Genomic DNA, 26,364 nt, shown 5'->3' with positions numbered 1-26,364 from the left:
GTTCACATTACTTGGCGAACGAAGTATACTATAAAATTCTTACTTATAATAACATACTAGTTGTTGTTCGCTACTCCGTCTGCAATGAATTCGTTCATCGTAATTTTCCGGAATAAAAATTATCCTTTGTCCTTCCAGGGTCTCAAATTATGCTAGCTAATACAAAATGTGTGAGGGTCTGATAATGGAACAATCTAGCATGGACTGGAACTTAAGAATGTTTTTTCCTTTAATCAAAGGTAGTTTCCATGGTTTGATAGAGCAGTTAAGATGTTGCTTTTAAACTAACTATAACCCTGATTATTTACCCGTTTGTCAGGCGGCTTCTCTCTGCTCATGGTGTTTCCTTAATTATTACTATGCTTGTTAAATTACATTAATTTATGCTATACATACTTTCATCCTGTTGCTAAATGTCATATGATTAAATATTTTATCTCTTGTTTACAGGTAAGATTTACGCCGCTTTCTTGCTCTCTTCGATAACGTTTGAGTACGTACCCAACTTTTACTTTTATGAAGGGTCAGATGTCGTGGACGGTAGCTAAAAGTACAAATTGCATTCGTCATGATTTTATTCCATAACTATGAGATAAATCATTTTGTAATTGACTAATTGTGATCCGAATGAACTTTGTTACGTACCATAGTTGAAATTGGTGTACAAAATAATTCCTCATCATCATCCGAGCCTATATACCTCCCACTGCTAGCGCCAGTGCAAATTGCGCGCCCAGTGCAGATTGGGACCTTCACACAGAACATTGAATTACTTCGCTGTATTGTGCAGGTTTCCTCGCGATGTTTTACTTCGCCGTAATTCATTAAATACCCAACTTTTTGTTTAATTGCTTATAATACGACGCAAAATCACCATTAATAAAAAATTAACACCAATTTTATGAAAAGAATCGTTTCATTATTTAAGTCCTAAAAACTACATTCAAAGATTTTTGAAAATACATTGTCACGCCCGGGGATCGAACCTATAGTTATTGACATAATTTGGGGTCCATATTGACCCGCATAAAATCGATCCTCCGAATTTTTATTTATTCTACTACCGATTTGTGTTCATAATCATCACTTCTCATAAATTTTTAAATCATAATTTTTTGGTTCTTAATATTTTTAAACCCCGACGCAAAAAGAGGGGTGTTATAAGTTTGACCGCTATGTGTGTGTCTGTGTCTGTCTGTGGCACCGTAGCTCTTAAACGGGTGGACCGATTTGAATGCGGTTTCTTTTTATTTGAAAGCAGGTTTTCTAGCGATGGTTTTTAGACATGTTTCATCAAAATCGGTTTAGCCGTTATTGAGATATTGAACTTTGAAGTGACAAAGTCGGGGGTTTTCCAACTTTTTGTTGGTTAGGTTATATGACTACCATCACAACAGACAGTTGTCATATTTTTTTTCATTAATAATTTCATTACAAGGAACATGTTTCAATTCGTAATAATGTTTGTCAGAACATATTTGCTCATAACACACAGTTAAGTATATACTTTTTCTATTAATAATCTATCTATACTTAATAAGAAAGATACTTGAATTCATGTTGCTTTTTACGCAAATATTTATCCAAAATTTAAAGAAGCATGTAACATTTTGGCTTATGTTTTCTTACTAACGATTTGTCTAACTAATGAAACTATAGGACAAAGCCGACGGACCTCCGATTTACGGAGCTCCTATTCCGCGTGGTTGATGCTCTTCGCGCCTTGACTCAATTCTAACCTAACCTATCCTTTTTAAGTCTAATACCCACCCCCGTTTATACCCACTTGTAATTAAAAATATATGAATATAAATAGTAAGTAACCAAGTATGAATTTGAACAATGCGTATAATCAACATTTATTACTTAATAAAATATGACAATTAGTAGTAGTAGTACAAAAAAGTTCTATGATTATTGATTTTATGAGCTTCAGCGATTCGGGATTGCGACCGTTAGTAACAAATAGGTAATAATTATGACTAATGATATTATTATTTATGATGTCAAATTGTATGAAAAACATTTTCGGACTTCCAATAAACAATTCTGCGAGTTTTAGCAGACCCCATAATTTGACATAAATCGATAGCGCATAAGAATGAAATCTTTCTAACAATCATGGTAACTAATTGAACTAACAGGAACCCTTTTTATGGAATTTGGAAAAAAAATACCAACTACTTAGTTTAAGTAAAATCATTTTTTAAATAGATTTTAACATAACCGTCATGTCTTTAAAGTCCTCCAATCCCTTCTTCTATAGTGCGAGTTCATTAACTATGTGATACAGCATGGTATATTTTCTTATTAATTTTATGAAATGTACCATCAGCCAAATACGTGGTCTACCACCCTAAAGTTGATAATCGTTTGCATGTCATGAAACAATAAGGCCAATAGACGTTAGACGTGTCCGTCAACTTGAAAGTTCGACTTTAGCGACATGTTCATTTGATAGGAACTTGTTTAAAAATTGATAGACCACTTATTTGGCTGATAGTACCTATACCTTTTCCCCGCACCTCCTGTTTCCCACTCTTCTATTATTGCTTATACATATATTATTACATATCGCTCATCGTACCGTATCGTATTTCTCTTTTTTCCCCAAATCTTTACAAATCCTGTTATTTTATGAGTATTTCTCCAGCTGTACCCTCCGTTCTTCGCCAGCCAGTACCACATTTCAATCAACATCATTCTGTGAATGTATTGTACATAATATAAACAGTACATATTATGTGTGTTACCAAGGAATAGCAATTATAGCTAACTAGTTCAGCGTTGCCCATTTGCCGGGTCGCGACCTAGTACCTGACCATCAAAATAAAATACCGGGTCGCAACATTCTCAACTTGTTTTAAAAATAATACCTACTATGTGTATTAGCTTACCTAATGAAACCAGCTTGGGTTTAAGAATATTCAGTGGGTCACACTAAGGGGCAGTGTGAAAATTACCGGGCCATGGCAGAACAATGTTTGGGAAACACTGAACTAGTCCATTAATATAACTGATAATAAATGGATAATGTGAATAAATAGATCCGATTCTGGGTTTATTCATTGGGTTCAGTATTTAAGCCGAAGTACGTGCTAAGAAATCCAAGAACTTGATTTCATCGCAAATTAAGTCTCCATTCACTTTAGAGTACCTATCTATATAATATTTACTATATGTTTCGGTATTAAATTTGCCTCTCATAGCCTCCAATAAATATAGAATTCAAATATGAAATCATCAATAACATGCAACGCTGTGACAAGTCCAATACCGAAGTGGGCGTATCGCAGGCGAGGCAATGCTAAATCTACTATTTCTCAAAGTTTGTGAAAACATTGCTCAACTTGAAAAAGTATCGTTGTGTCTTTGTGTTAAAACAATTTTAAATGTTGCAATATTCCATTTTTGATTACCGTGCCCTGAACCTTTGGCATTTCGGTTATAGTTTGTTTGTCAAAACCATATTTGGAGTCTCCAAATATTTTCTGAACTTATTTTGCTTGGTAGTATTACTACATGGTGCCTCACACTTTATTGTTACCTTCTTAAAAGTGAAAAACTCGTCAAAGTTAATGAGTTAATTGCTACGGAGAGTTATGCACTATGAGGCCTATATTTTAGCGTATTATTAATATTCAAATTGCTGTGCGTGGTTGCTGCGAAACGCATTAAAATCAGCACTTTATTATTCATCTTGGGCACAAGTTCTAGCCACATTAGTCGACACTACTTGATAAGATGACGTCTCTGTGATGCCTGCTCAATCGGCAGAGTGGAATAATACAATGGCGATACATTGAAATCTTCGTAATTCTATTACAGAACTGATAGTTCACACTTGACTATAAGACATGACAGACATTAAGACTGGATGTCACTAACATTTCAAAGACCTATTAATCAAAGCTTCTATATTGAAATTTATTGCATGAATAGAAATGGTATTTTACACTCGGCGATAATTCACGGTCAATGTTTTCTAGTTCTTATTACTTTCAAGGTTTTATTGGGGTTAACAGTATTTAATTCCCAATCAGTTTAATTATTTTGTTTACTTGTATCCAACGTAACAGTTCTTACAAAACTGAACAGGTCATATTTAACTATGGAAAGAGAATGTCTCGTGAGCACACTGCGAAACTAAGGCTTTGTTTGTTATTCACAATGGCTCGGAGACAGATAATGTATAGTCGGGATTTTTTTCATATAACTCGCTTATGGAAAACCGTAATTTGGGGGTGATTATGTCAGCTGTTCCCCCAAGTGCGTCGGCGTAATTGAGCTTGTGGAACAGAGTATTGTTTCAAGTACGTAAGTATAACGTAACGCACGTGTGGGCTTGCCGGCTTGCGTCGCTGCAGCGGAGAAAGTGGCACAGCCGGCGCCAAGGCCGTCTGTCGCTCTCCGACCTTCAGCGCCACACTTCCGGGATCCAAATACAATAAATCTCTCACCAATAATAACACCGCCAATACGAGTTATTCCAATTGCAATGCCCAACGGCAAGTCAAGTTGATGTATCGATTGGAAAGTCAAAGGAAATTCGGACCTTGTCGACAGGCAAGCCCTTATCCGCCCGCCTAATCGCGTTGCGTAAATGGCGCCAGCTTAAAATTGTTATTATAATTTGTTACACGATTAAATGATTTAATTGCTGTCAAAGTGTAATTGGAATGAAAACTTAAGCGATATAGCTTTATGTAACACGTTTCTTAGAGAAACACCCTTCTGTCCGTCTTGACTTTTACTTACGAAAAACCGTGGCTATCCCTTCACAAAGTCCTCATATATTGTTAGACTAGTTTCATGCTGAGGTAAAATATAAATTTAGTGAAATATTAAATAGCTATTAGTGTCAGAAGCTCTCGTGACAATCGGAACATGTAATTGCGCCATCCCGCAAGAGTTGCAGTCGCGTGTGTCACGCGGTAGCTGCGCGTCGCTCCGTAGATCCGCTCAGCGTAATGTCTCCATAACATATTTACTAATCGCACCGATGCACCAACGCTGCACGATATCACGCGAAATACGCTTTGTTTACTATGGCATGCAGCGAACGGCTAACGTTCATTGATTGATTTCTTATAAACAAATTGATGTTACCTACCGCTGCTCTAGTTTTCATTGACAAAAGTGTGAGTGGCTTACATTTGAATCCAAACATTTAATGAAGTGAATAATAATTTCAAGGTTGTTTTTTTGTCTTTAAGGTTTCTTAATTGGAAGTTGAGGAACGGCTTATATAATCTTTTTAGTTATGACTTTATGAATGCCTCGTGCTACCTACGTGAAGTTTACCAGCAGTTCCGATCTAAGTAAGTAGTATTTTTACCAATATTGGTTTGCTTAATGCAACCAAAATTCAGACCCACTTTGGTGATAGACGTGATAATTTTTATCCAGGAAAAGTGCATAGCGACAAACGAATTCTTCATAGACGAAGTCGCGGGCGACAAATAGCAGTTTATATTATTTTCTCTTTCTTTCACATTCCGCTTTATTTCATTTTCTGCTGGAAGTTCGGTCAGGTTCTCGTACATAAGTCGATGGCGTGCTGGAATTTAACCAGATACTTTGCGTTTGGTGTTGGCGGCGAGTCGCGACGCGGACGCGCTAGCACCGAATCAACCAACACGCCTCCGATCCGATGCCGGCAGACTCACCAAACGAGTTATAAATATTTAATTAATATTTGACTGGCGAACTCTGCCGCTTCAAGGTCATATGTTGGTCTGAAAGCAAATTTACAAACCATCCATCCATATGAATGAGGTTTTTTTACCATTCCACTTTTTATCTCCGTTGTAATGACTTGTAACTCTATTTTTTGGCCGGCCTAGCAACGCGTCATTAGTAATCGCCGAACAAATTCAGATTACAAATAACCATCATTAGAAATATTTACTTGAGTTATAAGTGTTCTTGGAACTACGAGTATTTAGTTAAAATACAATCATGGCCTCAAATCTCCAATTGTGAGCTTGACATAAACTCAACTTAAACTTGAGTCAGCTTTGAATCATAAAATGCTTTGAAGCTAACAAAAAATAACGGATGTAGTAACTGGCATGGTAGAAAGTAAACAAAATGATAATATTATATACTTACAGGTATTTTAAAGCAACTCGTTAAATCTGTTTGTCATAAGTCGCTCAACCGGGTATGAGGTGAAGGTCACGCGCATCATTAATATGTTCATTATTCATCAATTCTGCTCATTAAGAATTTTACCTACTTAATGTTGCTCAATATTTGATCTTGACTTATTTTTTTACATAAATTAATTGACCAGACCTTGGTGACTGGTGTGAAAGTCGACATAAGATCTCGCTCTTTGTGATTCTGCTCTGCTCTTGAAAGAGATAGGTACAAACCTTTCGCAGTTAAACGTAACTTAAGAGATTTAGTCATTCCGGCTCGTACCTATTTGGTGTAATCTGACTCAGCACTTACTAAGCAACACAGCACCTTTCTACTAAATACATAATTGGTTAAAAAAAATGTTTTAATTTTTAATAAAATCTTTGTTACAAAATAGCACTAGTGCTTTTAGCTTTCATTATTCATGAAATCTGATCAAACAAGTTAATCGCTATTTATTATAATAGTAGTGTTAAATATGTAGCTCGCTCTATTTCCATAAAGCATTCGGTCATTACAAGGCAAACTTGCTGCCTGTTGTCCTATAAATCTAATGCATTCCCGCGATACCTGTTTAGGGCGCTATAAACTAGAATAGAATTATGAAATCGACTTTTATTAGTATTCAATACTGATAAATTGACTATAAATTTAAATGTAGAAGCTTTCGACATATTGTGAACGTCGTTAATTGACAACAAGGTTGCAATACGGTTGGAAGAATAGTAATTGATTGGCGAGTAAAATGATAATGATCCCATCAACCGTGCTACGGGTTTATCAATTCACGACATGATTTTTCATTCACAATGTCATATCCATTACGCATCACACAGCCATTGATTGAAATAATGCGCTCGGTAACGAACAAACAAGTAATCTGACTGAAGAACGCGCATCAGAAGTGCATTGGCAAGTGTGGGGTTCAGGGTACTTCATCCAATAGTGGTGAACTAAACCATAAATCGGAGCATACAAGCACATTTGGGAACAATTCAAAACAAATTGCGAAACAAAAACCTTAATTAAAATGTGGCCTGAATTCATGAACAGTTTCTTGAGATCGTATTGTTCTAGTACTGTGGCCTCGTTCTAGTACGTTGTTCTTCTTCAGATGTCCCCAAATTACAAATCAGGAGATAATAAAAATAATTGTCTTAAAATCAGAATTTAATAAAATTTAAATTAATAAAAACATTACTATAAACAACGAGATTTTTTGAGTGATTACTTATTTCGTGACTTTACAGCACAAGCAGTAGCGATTGGTTAAAAATATTACTTTTCGCTCTATACGACATAACAGATATAAATGTGTATTATGTCTATAGTGTGTACAGTGCCTGAAAGTAGGTAGGTGAATTGACAGTAATTTTCCGTCTGTTTCATAGAACAACTTTCATGTGTATCAATATAAACAACGGCGCGATACGGCCGCTGAATTAATGTCCCCAATTCAATTGAAGTGTTTAATTAGCACAAGTGGCCCCGATTGCTTCGTTGATCGCGCTCGCGCGGCACTACCAAGTAGACATGGGCTTCGAGTAATACTCTACTGTTATTTACCCTTATAACTCCTAGATAGTAGTATGTAAAAAGCGGGCTTACACAAACACTGTGGTGACTGTAATTTATCAGGGTATGTGCGTGCGCGCTTAACGTAACCAGCCAAACACAACTTCTCGTCTCGTGTTTTCCATTCACGCTTTTTATAAATTATGTGATTATGTGACGGCTTTATTGTAGAAACTTCCTTAACGGCGAGCCAGTTATCTTTTCTGCAGACAAGAGTAACAATATTACTTCTACATATGTATCGGCATTATACAAACGAATGTGTTCTGAAATCTGAGATCCCCGGATGTAAAATTGTAACCCTAAACTCTTGAAAAGTTCCGTGTTGGCCTATAAAAATATAATCTACCTATCTAATGATAAACCTTTTCTTTTTTCATCATTGCTAAATGTTGGCTATAATTCTAGTACCGCTATAAATTCAACGTTTAGCAGTAAGGCCTCGTGAGCAGCCGGGTTCAATTAGACATCACCCGGTTGCGTTAGAAACGACAACTCCCATTATGTGCCTGGGTCGTGACACGGCACGTCTAAATGCGGTGGTGTAATACTTATTGTTGTCAGTTGTTTCCACGTGCAACGAACGTACTTAATTCTGCGGGGCCGTAGTGGACGCGACTGTGTAACCGACTGCGGATAACCTACGAAATCTGGTTCGCACTATGCTGTTATTTCTGATATAAATAATTGGACCTAATTCATCCTTACCTAGTATCCTAAGATAGATTTTCCAGATCAGTCAGTGATATTATCAGAAAGTTTTAACTCATTTAATAACAAACCTAACTACGACTTTTCCGAACGGCTCCGGGTACGGTTTTACTTTCTTGTAGGAAGTGCTGTCACTTTCGATGGAGACCGGTTGAGCGTACCCACTCGCTAGCTATTCGGGGCGCAAGTAAGTAGCAAGTCGCGATATACCGATTCATCTCATTTAATTTCAGCCTATGTACTTTATTTTATCTTATTTGTTACCGAAACAACTGAATTGAAGAAAACCAACCAATTAACCTGCCACGGGATACAAGTATTCCTTTTAGTAAAACATCACTTTATTTTTTGTACCGATAGGTGACTCGCTCGACTAGTTGTCATTATCTTAACTCTCAACTATTAAGGGCCATTCCATCGATCTTGTGCTAATGGCTCGTATCGTTAATCTTTTAGGTTTTAAATTAGCGCCCAGTCGTTTTAATACTTTGATTGTGTATGTCTAACCATTCGTTTTCTTTTGTTTCCAGGTGAGCCCTGATTACACGGACAATGAAGGAATAATTAATTTCGTAAGTTGAGTCATCAACTTTAAGCACATATTAGGTTTAACTATATCGGTTTCGGGTTGCGCTAAACTACCTTTTTCTTTACGCAAAATAACCATATAAAAGTTAACTATAAACTAACTACCTAACTTAAAAATTACATTTTAAATTCGCGAAATATTATGAATAAAAATGATTTATGCAGTTGCGGTTGAACTTCGATTAGTAGCACTAACCTTGTATTGGAATGCAAATTCGACCTTTATCTTTGTTTGATACCTAATTACTGTCAGATGGACAGTGAAGTCGGTCAATGAATTATGGGCATGCTAACTATTTATTAATCTTCCTTCGCAACGGGTTGTTATTTAATTTAAACTGCTAAGGCAGAATGATATGATTTGTGGTGCTACAGAAAAATTACACTAGCTTCAGCTTAAACAGGATTGAAATAATCAACGTAATCTAATTCACATCCCACTAATATTATAAATGCGCGAAAGTTTGTAAGACTCTTTGTTTGATACTTCATCACGTCTAAACCATTGAAACCATTTAGATGAAATTCAGTATACAGATAATTTGAGTCCCAGAGGACACAGGATAGTTTTTATCCCGGAAAATTGCACAGTTCCCGCGGGATAACGATAAAAAAATACGAACGAAAACGAGTCGCGGGTATCGGCTAGTCTAACATATATTTCATTATCAACTATCATCACTTCATCAGCAACTTCGCACACCAATTACTAATGGCGGAACCAGGTCTCACGGGTAGACACGTCAACCCGGGTATTCATACTTCATAGAAAATAGTTTATCCGTTTTTACAGCGTGAATCACACATAACACAACTTGCGGGGAAAGTGTAGCTGCGTGACGCAACAATAAAAATTACACGGACAAAGGAATTACTGCAACCAGATATACGCCTGACGTAAGGGTCTAAGTAGTCGAGCCAGAGCTACTAATGACCGCCACACAATGACACTCAGAACATGACTTCGCCTTCTTATTTAGTTATTCGACCCGTATGGACCGTGTTCTCTATGCGTTGTAGAGCCACATTCTAAGTAATGCCATGGCGCGGCGGGCCTTAATCGGCCTGCTCGTATTTCCCCGTCTTACCCGTCTAGCCGGACTTTTAAATCTTGTAACACAGGAATCCTATCGTGTATTTTTCTTGCTTGTATTTCCTGGTGATAACTCTTGGCCATCAAACGTGATACAAATATGCAAGTTAACTTTGACTTGCTACCACCGTCGTAGTGCAACAATGTTTACTCATTCGGTTCTGCAAATCGACCTCAGGGCAGCGTTGTGTTGTTGCATCTATAAATAAGGAGGTGCTAAAAGCGGCCTGGGCCGGGGACGAGCTTCCTCCGCTTTGCTTTGAGCGGCCGAGGGGTAAACAAGCTCGAGTTGAACGAAGCTCTTTGTTGACACTCGCTTTACGGCCTCGACTGCTCCACCTCGCGGCGCGTCGAGGTTTATTGCGTGCGCGCAATAAACACTGCCGTGGACGTCGAGCCGCGCTCGCGCATACACACGCGAGTCACCGATTCCGCGCCGATCAACAACAAAGGTCTACGCCCGAGACGTAATATACCAAAATATCCTCAAAACCGCCCAACGTCCATATACAAATACAACGCTCTCACTCATATAATTCTTATTATAAACTCCTTAAAACAATAGATAAATTAATAGAATTTATGGCTTCAATTCTACAAACCTTGTACTTGCTGTTCACGTACGTGATTTCCTTAGTCTTCAATATCTACAATAGATACCCATTGTTTCGTCCAATGTACCAAGAAGACAATCGTTCTGTGGGTACTCAAATTATAAATATAGACGGATAGCATGTGATGGCATTTATATACCATAGGCGGCCCGATCTCGCATTGCAATCACGGCGTGCTCCTATCTGCATGCGTGGCGGCGCCCGCGGCGGCCGCCGCGTCCGGCCCGGTCTTACCCATCTAACAGTTGCTAACTAAACACGAGCATTACTACCACACTTATTTTAGCATGTAACTTAGTTATCATGTGTAAAATAAACTCATACATATATGCCATGTCATTGTACAACATTGACTATATATACAATGAAAACTCGTCTTTTTCCATTTCATATAAGAATAATAACAACAACTTCGCTCAAGCCATTAGCTTATTTTTCAGGCTAATTAATTGATGCCCGCAAATTCAACTGCGTTCCACGGGATTTTTGCACTTTCAGTAGGTATGTTAAAAGTAGCTTGTGTGAATGAGGAGTAATGTAGCATTCTGTTAGAGAATATATAATTTTAATCAATTCATTCGTTCCAGCTTTTACCTACCCCCTTCCCATGCCCCTGCATACAAACAACATACACAAAATATAAAGCGTATAGTTTAATCAAGTTAAGTGTAGAGATAAAATAGAGTACATTACGTTGTTTAAAGTTAAACAAACTGTTTTACAGCACATTTATTGGATTTTAGAACACTTAATACATGTAATTTAATTTAGGTGAGCGTACTAATTTCGTTAAGTATTATAATTTGTTATGCGCTTCATTACATTCAGATGCTAGCGTGTTTAGCTCCGCGGGAGAGCAATACGCCTATAGTTGTCATTGCGCCGCTATTTTGATAGTTGCCAGGCAGAGCATAACATTATTAATGACGTCGTAAGGATAACATGCGCGAGGAGAGTCTAGAATTAAAACTACAAGTCTAATAACTCTTTTTGGTTAAACTAATGTTGGTTAAATTAGTATACTTCGAGCATTTGTTTTTATTTTATGTACAAAAATCTACAAAAACTAAAAGAAGAACGGGTACAACCTAGTATTCTTACAAGTTTCGTCATCCACACATATTAACGAGTGTAAGGTTAACGAGTAGGAAAAGATGCGTAATTTGGCAATATACTAATGCTGATTTAGATAAACATGTCATTAAAAACGGTGCTGTGGTACATGCGTCACTTTATAAATCATAACTGTGCGCAGCACTCTACACTACGCACTGTCACCGGTGAATCACAATAATGTCCATTGTTATGATTCCACTTTTACACAAAGCGACGAGTGTTTAAACGTTAATTTGAGGGAGACGATAGTTTTATTTAGTTATACAGCTACGGAAGAAAAATTGCTACGGTTGCTGTTGCAATCTACATGAAACAACACTGCCGAGCTTACATTACACGTTTTCTGTGTCACATGATAAACGGCTAAACTTATTACACAGTTATTTTAAAAATAATGTGTCATTGATAGCCAGAAACGTGAACGGCGATGCTTCGGCAATACAAATTGAAATAAACAAGTTATTGTTCAAAACAAAACTAGGGGGCGAGGCGAAATACTGAAAGGTTAATGACTACACAGCCATCATTGGGAGGTTGTTGGTGAGACGCCGTCTGAGGGGCCGCAGCATCTCGTCACTGGTTATTTTCGCGCAATCATTCAATAAACTTGATGGGGCCAATCGACAAGACCCTCAGTTGGCTCCTCAAAGAAATGGACCAATTTCTACAGACGTTTATTTTAGCGGTTATCACTTATGTAACTTGAGGTGAAACATGTTATTTGCAGCACACGATTATTAGGATTTATAAGTCGTTAAGTAGATACGAAGACAGGATGCAGCGCGTGGTCGAGCGTTTAAAATCGTTAAAAATTTCATTTAAATATAGAACGCATTTGATTAAAAGCAATTAACGCTCAATTAAGGAGTTCACTCGGGAGTTTCTCTGTACCAATTGTCGCGAGACGGCATCACTCGGTTGGCTCGATTTCATGCTTGTTTGAACCATTTAAATCCCAATATAAGGTAATAAGCACATCAGAATAATTTTGTCTTAAGATCGATCTAGCAGTATGTACCTATTTACAAATATGTACGTGTATCTATGAATTCTATTCTAATCTAACTTACGTGCGTATCTTGTCAAACTATACCAAAAGCCTGCTTTTGCTCTTTGCTTTTTACTAAAAACCTAATTTCTGATTTTGCTGGCTCTACTCAATTAAATGGTTAATAATAATAATAGTCAGTGTTTTGTTGACAACTTCGACCCAGTTTCATTTTCTTTTGTTAAATGCCGATGCACACCCGAAAATATAACTTTAGCAGGATCTCGAGTTCACATAGCGTCAACAACTCGAGGTGTAAATTGTCATTGATTGCAAACGTAAATATGCAACCTGCCTCAGAGGTGTTCTGAAAGATCATTGACCGGTCGTTTAAAAACTTTTATTGGTTCATGAAATATAACTGCCGATAAAAACAAATTGTATTAGGTATTAATAAATAAAAATATTCGTTACTCGATATGTTAACGAACTCATTGTGCATCTGTATTTGCACCTATACTGTACTCGTCGAAGCACATTCATGGCACACTTGTTTTCGTTAGCCAAAGAGTCGTTGGCCTCCGTTCACCCATATGAATAAACCACTAATGTTTGCTATTTCAATAATAATTTGACTGTAGTTGGGAACGCTTATGTCATTTGCAAGCAAATGGGACCACTTAAAAATCCAATTCCGGTACTTGAAAAGTTTAGCTTTAGAGTATAGGCGACCATTCCGATGTGTATTTTTAGTTTAAAAGCCAAACATGGATCTAGTACGCACCCTGTTGCTAGCTTCCTTCTAACGAACACTACAAACAATACATTGGCTCGAGCCGCGTGTTTGCCTCCTTGACAACATGTCTCGCTAACCAAAACAGCCCACATTAACTCGTGACGCAAAGCGTTATGTTCAAACGTTGCGTTCGGGCTTGGTTTACAATATATAGTTACATACATCAACGGCACTACTCCTAAATTATTTACCTTTAGCACACAATTATACTGTTCAAATATTTTTTTCTAAGAAAATGTTATGTCGATCATGCTAATGTCGAACATTAGAACGATTTCCGATAAAAACCCGGGCCGTAGTCCAAATGGCGCTGGCGCTGCGGCTGAATGCCCTCAGTTTGAAACGCAACGACCGCGGCCATTTGAAATCGACAGTGATTACAATTTTCCCTGGAGCTCGGTTGCGCGGGCGCAACGTCCGATGGAAAGCCAGCAGCATTTAACCAATGTTCTGCTCTAATAACTCTCTAATTACGCCTTGGCCGTCGTTTTCCTTCGACACTTGGCGGACACTAACTTAACCCCTGCGCTTTTCTCTGCTACATTTCACCCGCGATTGCACCGCTACGGCTCTGGCACGCTCATTTGTTTGCTACACTTTCGCCTTTGACGGCCGAACTATATTGTTTCAATAGACAGAAAAATATTCAAAACCATTAATTCTGTTCGACGACTGCCTCTGCGACGTTTTCGGAGTAGCACAACGGTTTTCCTGTCGTTATTTTTTCACGCTTTTGTTCCCTGTTACAGAAACTCGCTATTTTAGTTCATCAATATTATTTTTAAGTTAGATACTTGCCTTGCCTGCGGGCTGGAACACTAAATAATCTGTGTACTTACAACCTTTGTTGTTAGCGATTATGGCTCAAAAGAACAATAGGTGCTCGTGCACCTATAAAATGAAATGAGTGTAATTATTTGCCTACTGTTTTTTCCTGGCGGTAAAAACCTTTGTAAATGTACCAGCATCTTCAAATACTCTTGTCTGATATAAGTCTGTTGTTCAAATACGCAATTGTTTAGTGTAGCCACGCCACACCTGTCAAGCGGCGGAGCACATCAGTTAACAAAATAACGAGGTATTATAATTTGTCGGTTGTATTCCTAAACACAAGTGTTTGCGTGTTTACGATCCCCGGACGAAGCGGAGGCGAATAGAATATACAATGACATGTCATTCACATCGATTGAGGCCGCATACAAGATGCGGCATATCATAAATTATGTATAGAACCCATGTTCCGCGTCGAGCTCGGATCGATCCGACCTTCATGCCGCTCTCTTCTCCCAGCCGAAGGCACAACTCATATCTGCTAAAGCTCCATCGTATTTGAACGCCATTCTTGCCAAACTTCGCGTAGGTCGCTCATTGTTTCCGCAGCATATTGCCCGCCAAGACTTTAATTCTGCTTAATGTCCGTGAGTAATGCTAATTCAGTAATACGTTCCATGCTATTTGTATAAATTCTAACAGTTTTCTCCCGCTAATTCGTTACAATGAAGCTACATAGGCATGAACGGGTAATAGATCACAATGATGGCAGTGTACTGTTAGATAACATGTCGCATGCAGCATGTAGCGGCGACCGTTGCCCCTTGCCTGAGCCGAGCGGCCCGCGGCCAGAGGCATCGGCGACTGGCACGGCGACAATTATTCCTCGCAACGGCGCGGCGGCGAGCGACGCTTACTGAACAATAGTGCACAATCATCGCGATTGTGCTCGCCGTGTCAACTGCCTCTCGCATGAGCTCTAGCATTGTTATGGTGATGCTCCAAAGCGTCAGGTTCGACGCTCCGTGAAAACAAATGAAGAATCGACCATTTACATTTCCAAACGAACGAAACTACTGGACCCGGGAACGTCTGAGACTGCTCAGTTAAATAAAGGGATTTTTACCGAAATAAATAATTCATGATAGGAAACTGAACCGGACGCCTCGTCTTCACAATCATTTACCATTAAAATTCGTCTCACCCCGGGGCTCTAAAAAGTATTCCATCTACCACTTAAGGTTCGGTTAATTGGAATTATTAACCATTTCAACGTGGAGACCATTAGTGAAAACGAGGTGAACTCGAGCAGGTAAACGATGAAACCAACTTTTGGGGCGTCTTTTTTGTTAACTTTAGCAGGTACCCAACCCTCCGGCCAGATTGTGTACGTTTTTTCATTCACATAAAATACACAACGTAGATCGTGAAGCCCAGCTAACGTCGATTTGTAAATCTTACAACATAAGAGCCAGAATTACTTGCAAGGCTCCGGCTAATAATACTATTTTTCATCGGTAGGTTACGTAGGTAGGTAGTTCGCCCTTTAAAAAAATGGTCGATCCATATTCACAATTTTCATGTTTACTTTACTATCTGTGTGCAGCCCTAAATCCCTCTTTTGCACTTGATAACGAACGAAGTTAATGATTCCTATTCGGACTGGTTTTTTTTTTCATCTAGGTATTGTTAAACTTACGCTAACAATACTTTGTCTTTCTATTTCAGAACCAGTCCCGTCCAGTGCAGTCGATGAACAACTCAGTCGCCAGCGGAATGGGCCCCGTAGGCGGTAGTGCGACGGGCGGCAGCGTCAGCTGGGAGCAGCACCCGGCGCTGGCACGCGCCGCGTCGGTGCCGGCGCACCGCGCGCTCGTGGGGCTGCTCGACCGGCTCGGCCACCGCCGCCTAGAGCGCACCACCAGTGAGCCCGCGCCCCCGCCGCCCGCCACCAGCCGCTACAAGACCGAACTCTGCCGCCCTTTCGAGGAAGCCGGCGTCTGCAAATACGGTGACAAGTGTCAGTTCGCACACGGTATGCGCGAACTCCGCAACCTGCAGCGCCACCCGAAGTACAAGACGGAGCTCTGCCGCACCTTCCACTCGGTAGGATTCTGCCCGTACGGACCGAGATGCCATTTTGTGCACAACGCTGAAGAAGCCCGGCGCCGCGAGCCGACATCTCCTGGCGGGTCGCTGGCGTCGCTGTCGTCCGGCTCGGGCGGCTCCACGGGCTCATACATGAGCGACGGGTCCCGCTCGCCGCGCTCGCCGCACTCGCCGCACTCCCCGCAGTCGCCGCAGTCGCCCCACTCGCCGCCCGCGTTCGCGTTCCGCGGCTCGCAGTCCCCCGACCCCGAAGACGAGAGGCTGCCCGTTTTCAACCGCATCGTGTCCGCGTTCGGCGATCTCGTCATCGCCTAACTGCCTAGTCCTAAGATAACTTATACCGAGCGTAGCGATAAGGATCGTCCGTCACCGAAGTGCCTCACTCGACGTCTTCCAGGCCGCGCCCGAGCGCCGCGCCGTCCCGCACACCCGCTCAACGAATGATCTCCAGTTTGCCGATGCTCTTTAACTACTTCGCCCTGTAATATATAAAAATAACGAAGTTTTCACTGGCGTCTCGAAAGTTTGCGGTGTGAATTTATAGTGATTACGTACATCTTTAATTATCGGCACGCACTTGTATATGGCACCTTATATTATTAGATATTTATTGCGTAGCTCGCGGTAGTCTTCCCTTTGCGATCCTCCGCCGAGCGGTGGTCTCTTGTAAAGTTAGATATAGAACATTTTATTTATTCGTACTGCCTAACCGCGCTCGGAACTGTACCGCGGGGAGGCGCTCGTGATCTATTTTTAAGGATTTAAGATAATAATTTATTATTTATTTCGAGTCTCTTTAACTATAATTATTATTTTGTAACTAGCAGTTGCGATGCCGCACCGCATACGGACGCGTAAGGCGTTTTGCTCTGTCATTCTCAGTCGCCTGATTACGGTCCTGCTTATTCTCAACCTCAAACACCATCTTGAACATAGTCAATAGCAGCAGCAGGCCCGCAATCAGTCGACGGCTCGTCGAGAGCTCGGCGAATACACGTGTCCTCTATTGTACCCAATCGGCTCGATTAGTTTGCCCGCCAAGTGCGTTTAACTTCTGCACACCGAAAGTTCTAAGATGGGCCAAGGAGCCTATCGGGTGTATCGACTAGCTGGCCGCCTCGCTAGATCGCGATCATCCGGCCCACCTGAGGACGGTCGGTGCGGCTCGCGGCGAGTCGCCCGCAGCGGCTCGTCTGCGGGTTTTTTTTTATTTCGCGTCGCGCGAGAGGACCGGCTCCGAGCGGAAACCTGTTTGGGATTTTCGTGATTGTTTTTTTTCGACCTCGTGCCTCACTCTCCGGTCCTCCCGCCTCGGCGCTCGAACTGATCGGGCGCGCTGCAAAAAGTAAAAGAGGACGCGCGCCGAACTCCCGAGGACTCGCGCACCGCACACTGCATCAAGTGCCTACAAATGACGATAATACATATATTTTCTTGTTTAAAAGTGATAGTACGGCGGGCCGCGGCGCCGCTCGCATTCACGCCGCGCACCCACACAGAGTGACTTTTACTTTAATAACTAATAAATCGATTATAATATTTAATTTTTAGTTCCATCAAGATAGATTGATTGTTTATTTATTGTTTCCTTTTGAATACAATGTTCAAATTGGCACAGTTATTACTTTTGTATTTTTGACAGAACTAAGATGATTAGTTTCGACATAGGGTAGTTTTTTTTTCTTTGAATTTAAAGTGTGATATTTTATAATATTTATATAACAAAGTTTAAAGTTTTAATTAAGGGACCAATGTAAGTGATTAGGAGAAATTCTGATAGAAGCAGCCAGATTACGCTTTCGAATCTTACCAAGAGACTGTACTCGCCACTTATGAATACCTAACATATTTTGTTATACTTGTCAGATCTACGTTTTGTATGGTCAATAAATGAACATGTTAACCGTTCTTGGTTTTGTGTTTAATTATTATCATAGACCGAGATGGTAGTATTTTTGTTTTTTTCTATAGTTTATTAGTTTCAGTTTTCTCCGAATATTAGCAATTTGTTGCATGGTGACCACTTAAAGATAATAATTTTGTACCTAATTTAAGTTATTAGATTTAAGCGTTTTCATAAAGTTCGCGAATATTATTTATTATCAGTTCATTACGAATTATAAACCATTAAAGCTGATTTATTTAATTTCTTTTGTATTTAAACAGACATCTAAGTACTAAGATTACATAACTTAATGTTAGTAATGTAATATCATGAGTCATTTAATATAAACAGGCATTAGGTTAAACTCTAGTACCTACCTATGTCAGTTGTAATTAAGTATTTAATTTTTTATTTAATTCCATTGTAAGTTTAATCTTAACCATCCAAAAATTGACTACGTATGCTCGTTTAGACAAAACAAATTAAGGCTAAAGCTTGTTTATGACATTTTTCTTGTAAGTTTTCCTTATTTCCATCTGCATTTTTATTGAATTATAGTAAAAATATGTTCAATTATGTTTTATTTTTATTTTTGTTCTTACTCCACCACACTTTTATTTCGTTTGAATTTATTTGCTTTCATATGGTTTAAAATACCTAACATACTTCGCAAACGAGACATGAGCTTAAACACCTCAATTAATGTTAATTAATTCTGCGAAGCCAAACAGACCACTCAAGATAATTTATAAAATATCGAAGCCACGATTTTAATCCTTTAGAATTGGAGTCGACTAGCTCATCTGGGCTGGGCATACAGTAACGGATGTACCTACATTAGAATACAAAAAGATATACTTACAAAGTAAACATTTTTTCACCTTATTAGGTACAATGCAATAAGGTGAAACAAGTATATTATTATATGTATTTGTAGTAGACTATACCCAACGGCTGTAAATCCAAATTTCGCAATTTCGATTGTCTTGAAATTCTCATAACAAATAACCCTCCTTCGGGGCAGTCGGGTGATTACAAAAACATGGAAAAGAATGTAGTTTTATCGAAGCTGTACGAAAATGACAATAATATTGATAATATGAAGCCGATAAAATATACTAGAGGGGGAGGCCTTTGTCTAGCAGTGGACGTCTTCCGGCTGATGATGATGATGATGATGATGAAAATATACTACGTTCAATTCTAGGCGTAGGTACACAATACTAGTACTTACTTCTAATTGAAATGTCAATTCACGCAAAATAGATTGTATAGCACTTGACATGGTAAAAAGTAATCCTCAGGCGCGTTCATGACTACCATTACAGAGGATGCTTTCTCGGACTGTATACAACAGTCGTCATCAGATAGATAGGTATGTATACCTATCGGAAGTTGTTCCAAAAATTCTATATTCTTCACCACTCCCGTAGGTATATGGTTATAATTCATCAAAGTTGGTACCTATCTATACCTACGTCATTGTTTCCACACTTACTTGAAGCGGCCGTGGCAGAGATGCAGTGTTTGGATGAAGCATTTCCGTGAATATGGGCAGCTTACAATAGAAACAATGCTAGATGAAAGTAAGTATATATTTCAACAATTAAGTAAATAAACAATAAATAAGTACCTAGTACTTACTTCCCTATGGCGGTCTACATGGTAACAGTTTCTGCCATTGGTACAACAGCTAAAATTTTGAAATTTTTGGTTATGCTCAGGATAGAAAGCAAGCACCTCCGTCAATACCAGTAAGATGAACGTAGCCTATGTAAAATCAGCCTAATGCCTCAGGCTAAATATTATCTACTTACTTAAATATTAAAACTGGAAACTGAGTAAGTATGAGGTAAGTATCTCTGTTAAACGAAATCATTAAGTATGCAATCTAAGTACCTACCATTTACTGTATTTATGAAGTAGGCACCTACTTAAGTCGCGTGAAGTGCAGGTTAGTCGTAGGTATCTACCTATCTACCTACTACTAAAATTATATTAGTTTTCTATGGCTATAATTTGATCAGGCGTCACGTTGCTTCAACTGAGTCGGCCACTTTGGTAACCCGACTCCCAGATAACGACTGGCCTTGACAAGACATCTCATTTCCACAACCGTACCAAGGCACATACCAACACGAATCGGACACCAAAATACCACCATCCCAAACAAATACGGTCTCACGTTGCTAAACTCGCTACCATAGACCCGCAAAGTTATCGTTGCAGCTATGCCATGGCGCAGTGAAACGGATGTTAAAATAATATTATTATTGTTCAGCTAAATAACGAACATAGTTTTAATTATTCCATGCTGATAACGCTAGCTTCCATTTCGAGAACTAATTTGACATATTGGCATGTGTTATACGAAGAATTCCGTAAATTGTTGCGCCTTGATAAAGAGGTGAGCGAATTTTGTTTTGCTACCCGCGTGTGCACTTGTTTTGTTTCGTATTATCGTGCGCAAACCATGTCCAACAGCGCACTCTTCATATAAATAACACATAAAAATAGGTACTTCAGTAGGTAAGTAGGTACATAATAAAATAAAAGGTAACAGAATGGTCTTAAGAAATTGGAGTTACGTTACCAAGTAAAGAAGCCATACTTATATAACCTACCTTCGGTTTGAAATGCAAGAATCCATAATATAACCGAAATACATTATTATGGATATCACATGAGTAATTTTAATTTGGTTGGATGGGATGGGATACCTACGATACACACAACATTAGGTAAATAATTTACTTCACAGCATTTCACAGTGCTAAAAGTTTAGTATTTTTTCATCACACTTGCTCGTAAACAGTGTCGTTAACAGGCAGGCTACCTTAGTTGCAACCCCCCAAATAAAACCCTCGACCTTAATGTCCTTGTCATGAAACCCGTGGTCGGTAAATGAGTCATTGCGCGTACACATTTTCTTGCCATGAAGCCCAAGGTCGGTAAATGAGTGAGTGCCCGTACTGATGGCGCTGCGCGCGCTGCTGCAGGACTACATGGACCACATGCACACGCACGTTGCGGCGCATGCCGAGGGAGGTGGAGGGCGACGTTGCCAAGAGCACAGCCTAAGGTATCGCCAATATTTGGAAGAATTATATTTTTTCTTTTACAAATATACAATTTTACTTGCAAATGTGATGAAAAATATTGTATTTCGCACGGGCGGTACTAGAATTACGAACATCGACTCATTAAAGCCCCCAGTCTTCGACTTCGGGCTTCTAATAGACTCTCGTTCGTAATTCCTTATTTACCGCCCTTAAGACACAATGTACTATTTCATCACACTTGCTCGTAAACAGTGTCGTAACATGCAGGCTACCTTGGTTGCAACCCCCCAAATAAAACCCGGATCGACCTTAATGTGCTTGTCATGAAACCCGTGGTCGGTAAATGAGTCATTGCGCGTACACATTTTCTTGTCATGAAGCCCAAGGTCGGTAAATGAATCAGAACCCGTACTAATGGCGCTGCGCCGTGCCCGTGCGCGCGCTCCTGCTGCAGGACCGCATGGTCTACATGCACACGCACGTTGCGGCGCATGCTGAGGGAGGGGGAGGGGTGGGCGGCGCTACCAAGAGCACAGCCTAAGGTATGGCCAATATTTGGAACAATTATATTTTTCTTTTACAAATAAGTATAAAATTTTACTCGCAAATGTAATGAAAAAACATTGTATGTCGCACGGGCGGTACTAGAATTACGAACATCGCCTCATTAAAGCCCTCAGTCTTCGACTTCGGGCTTCTAATAGACTCTCGTTCTCGTTCGTAATTCCTTATTTACCGCTCTTAAGACACAATGTTAAACAACTGTTCCTGCTCAGCATTATTATGAAGCAATACGGTTTAACCATTTATGATAGATCAATCTTAATGAAACGAAGAAATTACATTATCATAAATCAGCATCTAAAATTCCGCACATCGTTTATAAAGAGATTTTTCAGTTTTCTAGGTCCTTATATATATAATAAAATTAATAAGCTGAAATTTGTACATTGACTAAATATTGAATGAAAACATGAAGTAAAAACTAGCTTAAAAAATTACTTACCTATGAGGAAACTGAGGAACTTTTTATTGTTCTTCGTTAGTGTCTTTCTCAGCATACTACACACGGACATACTCGGAACACACACACACACACACACTGATAAGGGTTGCTATTTCTTATTTTTAGTTCTGTTAAGTTATAGGTACATATGATGTTCCCTCTATTCTAATCCTTTTGACAGTGTTGTGGAATTATGTTGTTGCTAGATTTCAGAGAAAGGGAAGAGCTCCGACTGCTGAAATACAGGTTTACACCTAGTTTGGCAGCTGTGGCCCACTTAATTATTTACGATTTTGTCTAGTTACTACATATATTAGTCTAAGATAGTTGTTCCTTTTTATGGAAATGAAGAATTATTATTATTAAAAAAATATTACTATTATTATTATATCAAATTGTTTTGCAATAATTTGAGTAAATATTTTTTTAAGCACGTTGGAACCATCTGGCCGTAAGACCATTTGAATTCTAAAATAAACACAGTTCTTAGCATTATCTATGGTAGACGACACGAAAAAAGTGACAATCACGAGCTACTACGAAATTCGAAAATCGAAGTTCATATCGTTTTCCTGAGGCTAATATTATTTAATACGAGAGTGAGAGGGACGGTACGATATGAACTTCGATTTTCGAATTTTGTAGTAGCCCCCTGTATTGGCCTGTGAAGTGTTTGGACACAAAGTAATTTAATTCTTTGCATTTTTTTCCTCGCAATGTGATGAAAATCATTGTATATATCACGGGCCGTAAGGGGATTACAAACTCGAGTCATTAAAAGCCCTCCGCCTCCGGCGTCGGGCTTCTAATAGACTCGTTAGTGATCCTCTTCTTACGCCCCTTAATGCACAATGTACTATTAACGACCATCTTTCAACTAGGAAGTGGTAGGTACTCAAGACATGCACTATAAAGTATTCAGTCCAACATTAACCCATCCTTAAAGTGATATAACAATCATGGTTTGTATGGATATCAGCCGACACATATCAAGTAAGAAAGTAAATACGAGACACGGTGTTAGTTCAGTGATAATAATAATTGCTGCTGGATGTAAGTGATAAGGGCGACCATTATCTAATATTTGTACAGCTAACAGTGATTAGATAACGAAGTATACTATAAATGTGTACATAAAGTTACGAAAATAGTAACTTTGGACATAGAGTAGGCAAGAGTGACTTGTGAAAGAGTGATGTATGGAAAGGATAGGTTTAGCTACCTATTATTAGTACATTCCATGCTAAGCAATCAACGTTTTTTCTAATTGACAAATGACGTATCATACTTACGGATATGTCAGATGGAATACAACTTATTTTACATATTCCATCATGAATTCACGTATAGGAACTGCAGAGTTGCAAACACCTTTCTTAATGTTGGACTTGTTAAAGAATCATTCTGGCTGGTACCTACTGGAGCGGATAAATAACTCGAATATTAAATGATTTAATTACTTACATTGTAATAAGACAAGCTCCAAACTTACGAAACCTCTGACGGACCACATCCACACGCGAAAGTTTATGACTTAATTTATGCACGGAAGGATTAAACTGAAAGTTATTTATTTTGGCATAAACAGATAGAGTTGAAACTGGATGTCGCCTTGTCGAGACCATTTCCTGTGTATGGTGCGAAACGTTTTGGAAAGTTATTCAAGGGTAGGTTGGGAATAGGGTTGCCAGGCGTCCGGATGAAGCCCGACATAGTTAGGCTTTTTCAATGCTTGTCCGGCCAAATTAAACGGTGTCTGGCCTGTCCGGCTTTTGTTAGGCTTTTTACAACTGACCAGTGACTATCCTACTAATATTATAAATGCAAGTTTGTAAGTCTGTTTGTTGGTTTGTTACTTCATCACATCTAAACCACTGAACCGATTTAATTAAATTCGGTATACAGATAGTTTGAATCCCGGAGAAGGACATAGGAAACTTTTTATCCCGGAAAATTGCATAGGTACTTCCCGCGGGATAGCGATAAACGAATTTTGCTCGGACGGAGTCGCGGGTAACGGCTAGTAAGTTCATAAAAATAAAAATGATAATAACCGTAGACATATAAGTCAAAAACTAGTTAAAAATATAAACTATCACTAATAAAACCGATTACACACCCTTAGCATATTTAATCGAGAATCGCAATAAATCGATTCAAATTTACATTGTCACAACCCTTTAATTGCTTAACGACATGTGTCACCGTACCCATCCTATCCGAAAAGTACTATAACATACAAAGTTTTTGTCATATTTTATAGGTATACTCAGACGCAAAATCCCTAGGTAGTACCTACTTAATGTTATAAATGCAAAAGAAACTCAGTCTGTCTGTCTGTGTGTCGGTCTTCCTGCTTGTTACTTCTTCACGCTTAAACTACTGAACCGATTAAGATGAAATTTGGTATAGAGTTTATAACTCTGGGAAGTTCATAGGCTACCATTTATAATGAAAAAATATATTTTTTGACGCGTTCGAAGCTTCGGGCATAGCTAGTCCTTAATGATAGGGCGTCCGGCCTTTTTGCCCAAAAGTCCGGCCAAACTGGCGGGTCTGTCCGGCTATTACGTTTTGAGGACCTGGCAACGTGGCAACCCTAGTTGGGAAGAAGGAAATGATAATGCCCTCGTTTTGATTGCCTTTCCGGGTATATTTTCGGTTTTATCTGTACAGTGTGTGCGGTGACGCCACATCATCGGTTTACTCGACCAACACAAATAATAGGATTCATCATAGGCCTTCGCTGCTTTAAGAGATAATGTTCCCGAACACCTCTGCACATGCCAAATTTCATCGATATCGTTAGAGCCGCTTCCGAGATCCCCGAAATAAATAAATATACAAGAATTCCACTTTTAAAGTTATAAGATTATACCCGTGGAAAGCCGGGGCGGAGGGCTAGTTAAGAAATAAAAAGAATATAGTTAAAGTAACAAGTTCAATAATTTTAGCGCAATTAAATCATAAGTCAAAATAAGTGATTGTTTGTACAGTCATTTTCTGGGTAGGTAAGGTCACATTACTAAGTCACCAACTCAATAGGTACTACTTACATGTTTCACTCAGACTTCCCAGTTTGTATGTACTAGTAGGTATGCCTACAAAATGTTGATGTATGAATTAATATTCCTAGGCGTCAGTCTCCATAATGTCTACATAATCAATTCCCGTCCCGACTTGCTACCGGGTGAAGGCGATACGTATTATTTTATTGCGGCTTTTGTATGGGTACTGTCACATACAAAAACACCAACGGAAATTATTGTATTTCATTGGAGTTGTGTCGATTATTGACTAATTTGTAGCAGTATCCATTCTACATTATTATACCTTCCTGCATTGAGCTGTAGTATGTCGAAATTAATGTAACGAAATAAATATGGATCCGTAAGTAAATCCACTCTAAATTGTTTTTTTTTAAATTATGAGTGGTTTTCACTATCTATTATTTCTGTATGTTCTGTTTCTCGCGACTTCGTTCCGAAGAAATCGTTTATCACGCTCCCACGGGAACCGCGCAATTTTCGGGATAAAAACTGCCCCAAGTCCTTTTCAGAGTCTCAAACTAACTCCTACCAAGTTTCATCACAATCGGTTGAGCACTTTAGGCGTGAAGGCGTAAAACAGAAACAATAATACTCATTTTCGCTTTTATAATTATAATATAAGTAAGGACGTAAATCATTCATTGTAGGTAAAAGAAATAAATATAGAAAGAAACTCAATTGACAACCAAATGTTTGCTTTGTCGTTTTGTAGGTAAATATACTTATTTGTAAGTAGGTATAGCAGACCATCTTTTATTCCTCCCCTTAATCAACGAAGAAAAAAGTCCTCTCTCGATCGCATACAAATCTAGCTAGAATTAATGCGTCCAGTCCTGGTTTCCAAACGCTATTA

The 26,364-nt window shown here is 39.0% G+C and overlaps 1 protein-coding gene across 4 annotated transcripts in view; it reads left to right on the top strand.

Moving 5' to 3' along the window:
* LOC141429669 (uncharacterized) overlaps positions 1-18,969 on the top strand; it is a 37,967-nt gene extending 18,998 nt beyond the window's left edge. The window contains exons 1-3 of one of the 4 annotated variants that reach the window (XM_074090097.1): positions 474-493; positions 8,964-9,005; positions 16,128-18,969. In XM_074090097.1, the coding sequence (XP_073946198.1) occupies positions 16,152-16,823 (672 nt within the window). In that variant the 5' untranslated portion in view covers positions 474-493; positions 8,964-9,005; positions 16,128-16,151 and the 3' untranslated portion in view covers positions 16,824-18,969. Of the gene's footprint in view, positions 1-473; positions 494-5,302; positions 5,322-8,963; positions 9,006-16,127 lie in introns of those variants that run through there. The other 3 variants (XM_074090099.1, XM_074090095.1, XM_074090096.1) reach the window with 3 other exon arrangements.
* Positions 18,970-26,364: the final 7,395 nt, after the last annotated feature.

The sequence above is a fragment of the Choristoneura fumiferana genome, chromosome 7, assembly GCF_025370935.1.
Source record: "Choristoneura fumiferana chromosome 7, NRCan_CFum_1, whole genome shotgun sequence".
NCBI lineage: Eukaryota > Metazoa > Arthropoda > Insecta > Lepidoptera > Tortricidae > Choristoneura > Choristoneura fumiferana.
Note: the sequence above shows the minus strand (reverse complement) of the source record. Positions and strands in the feature narration are given on the sequence as shown.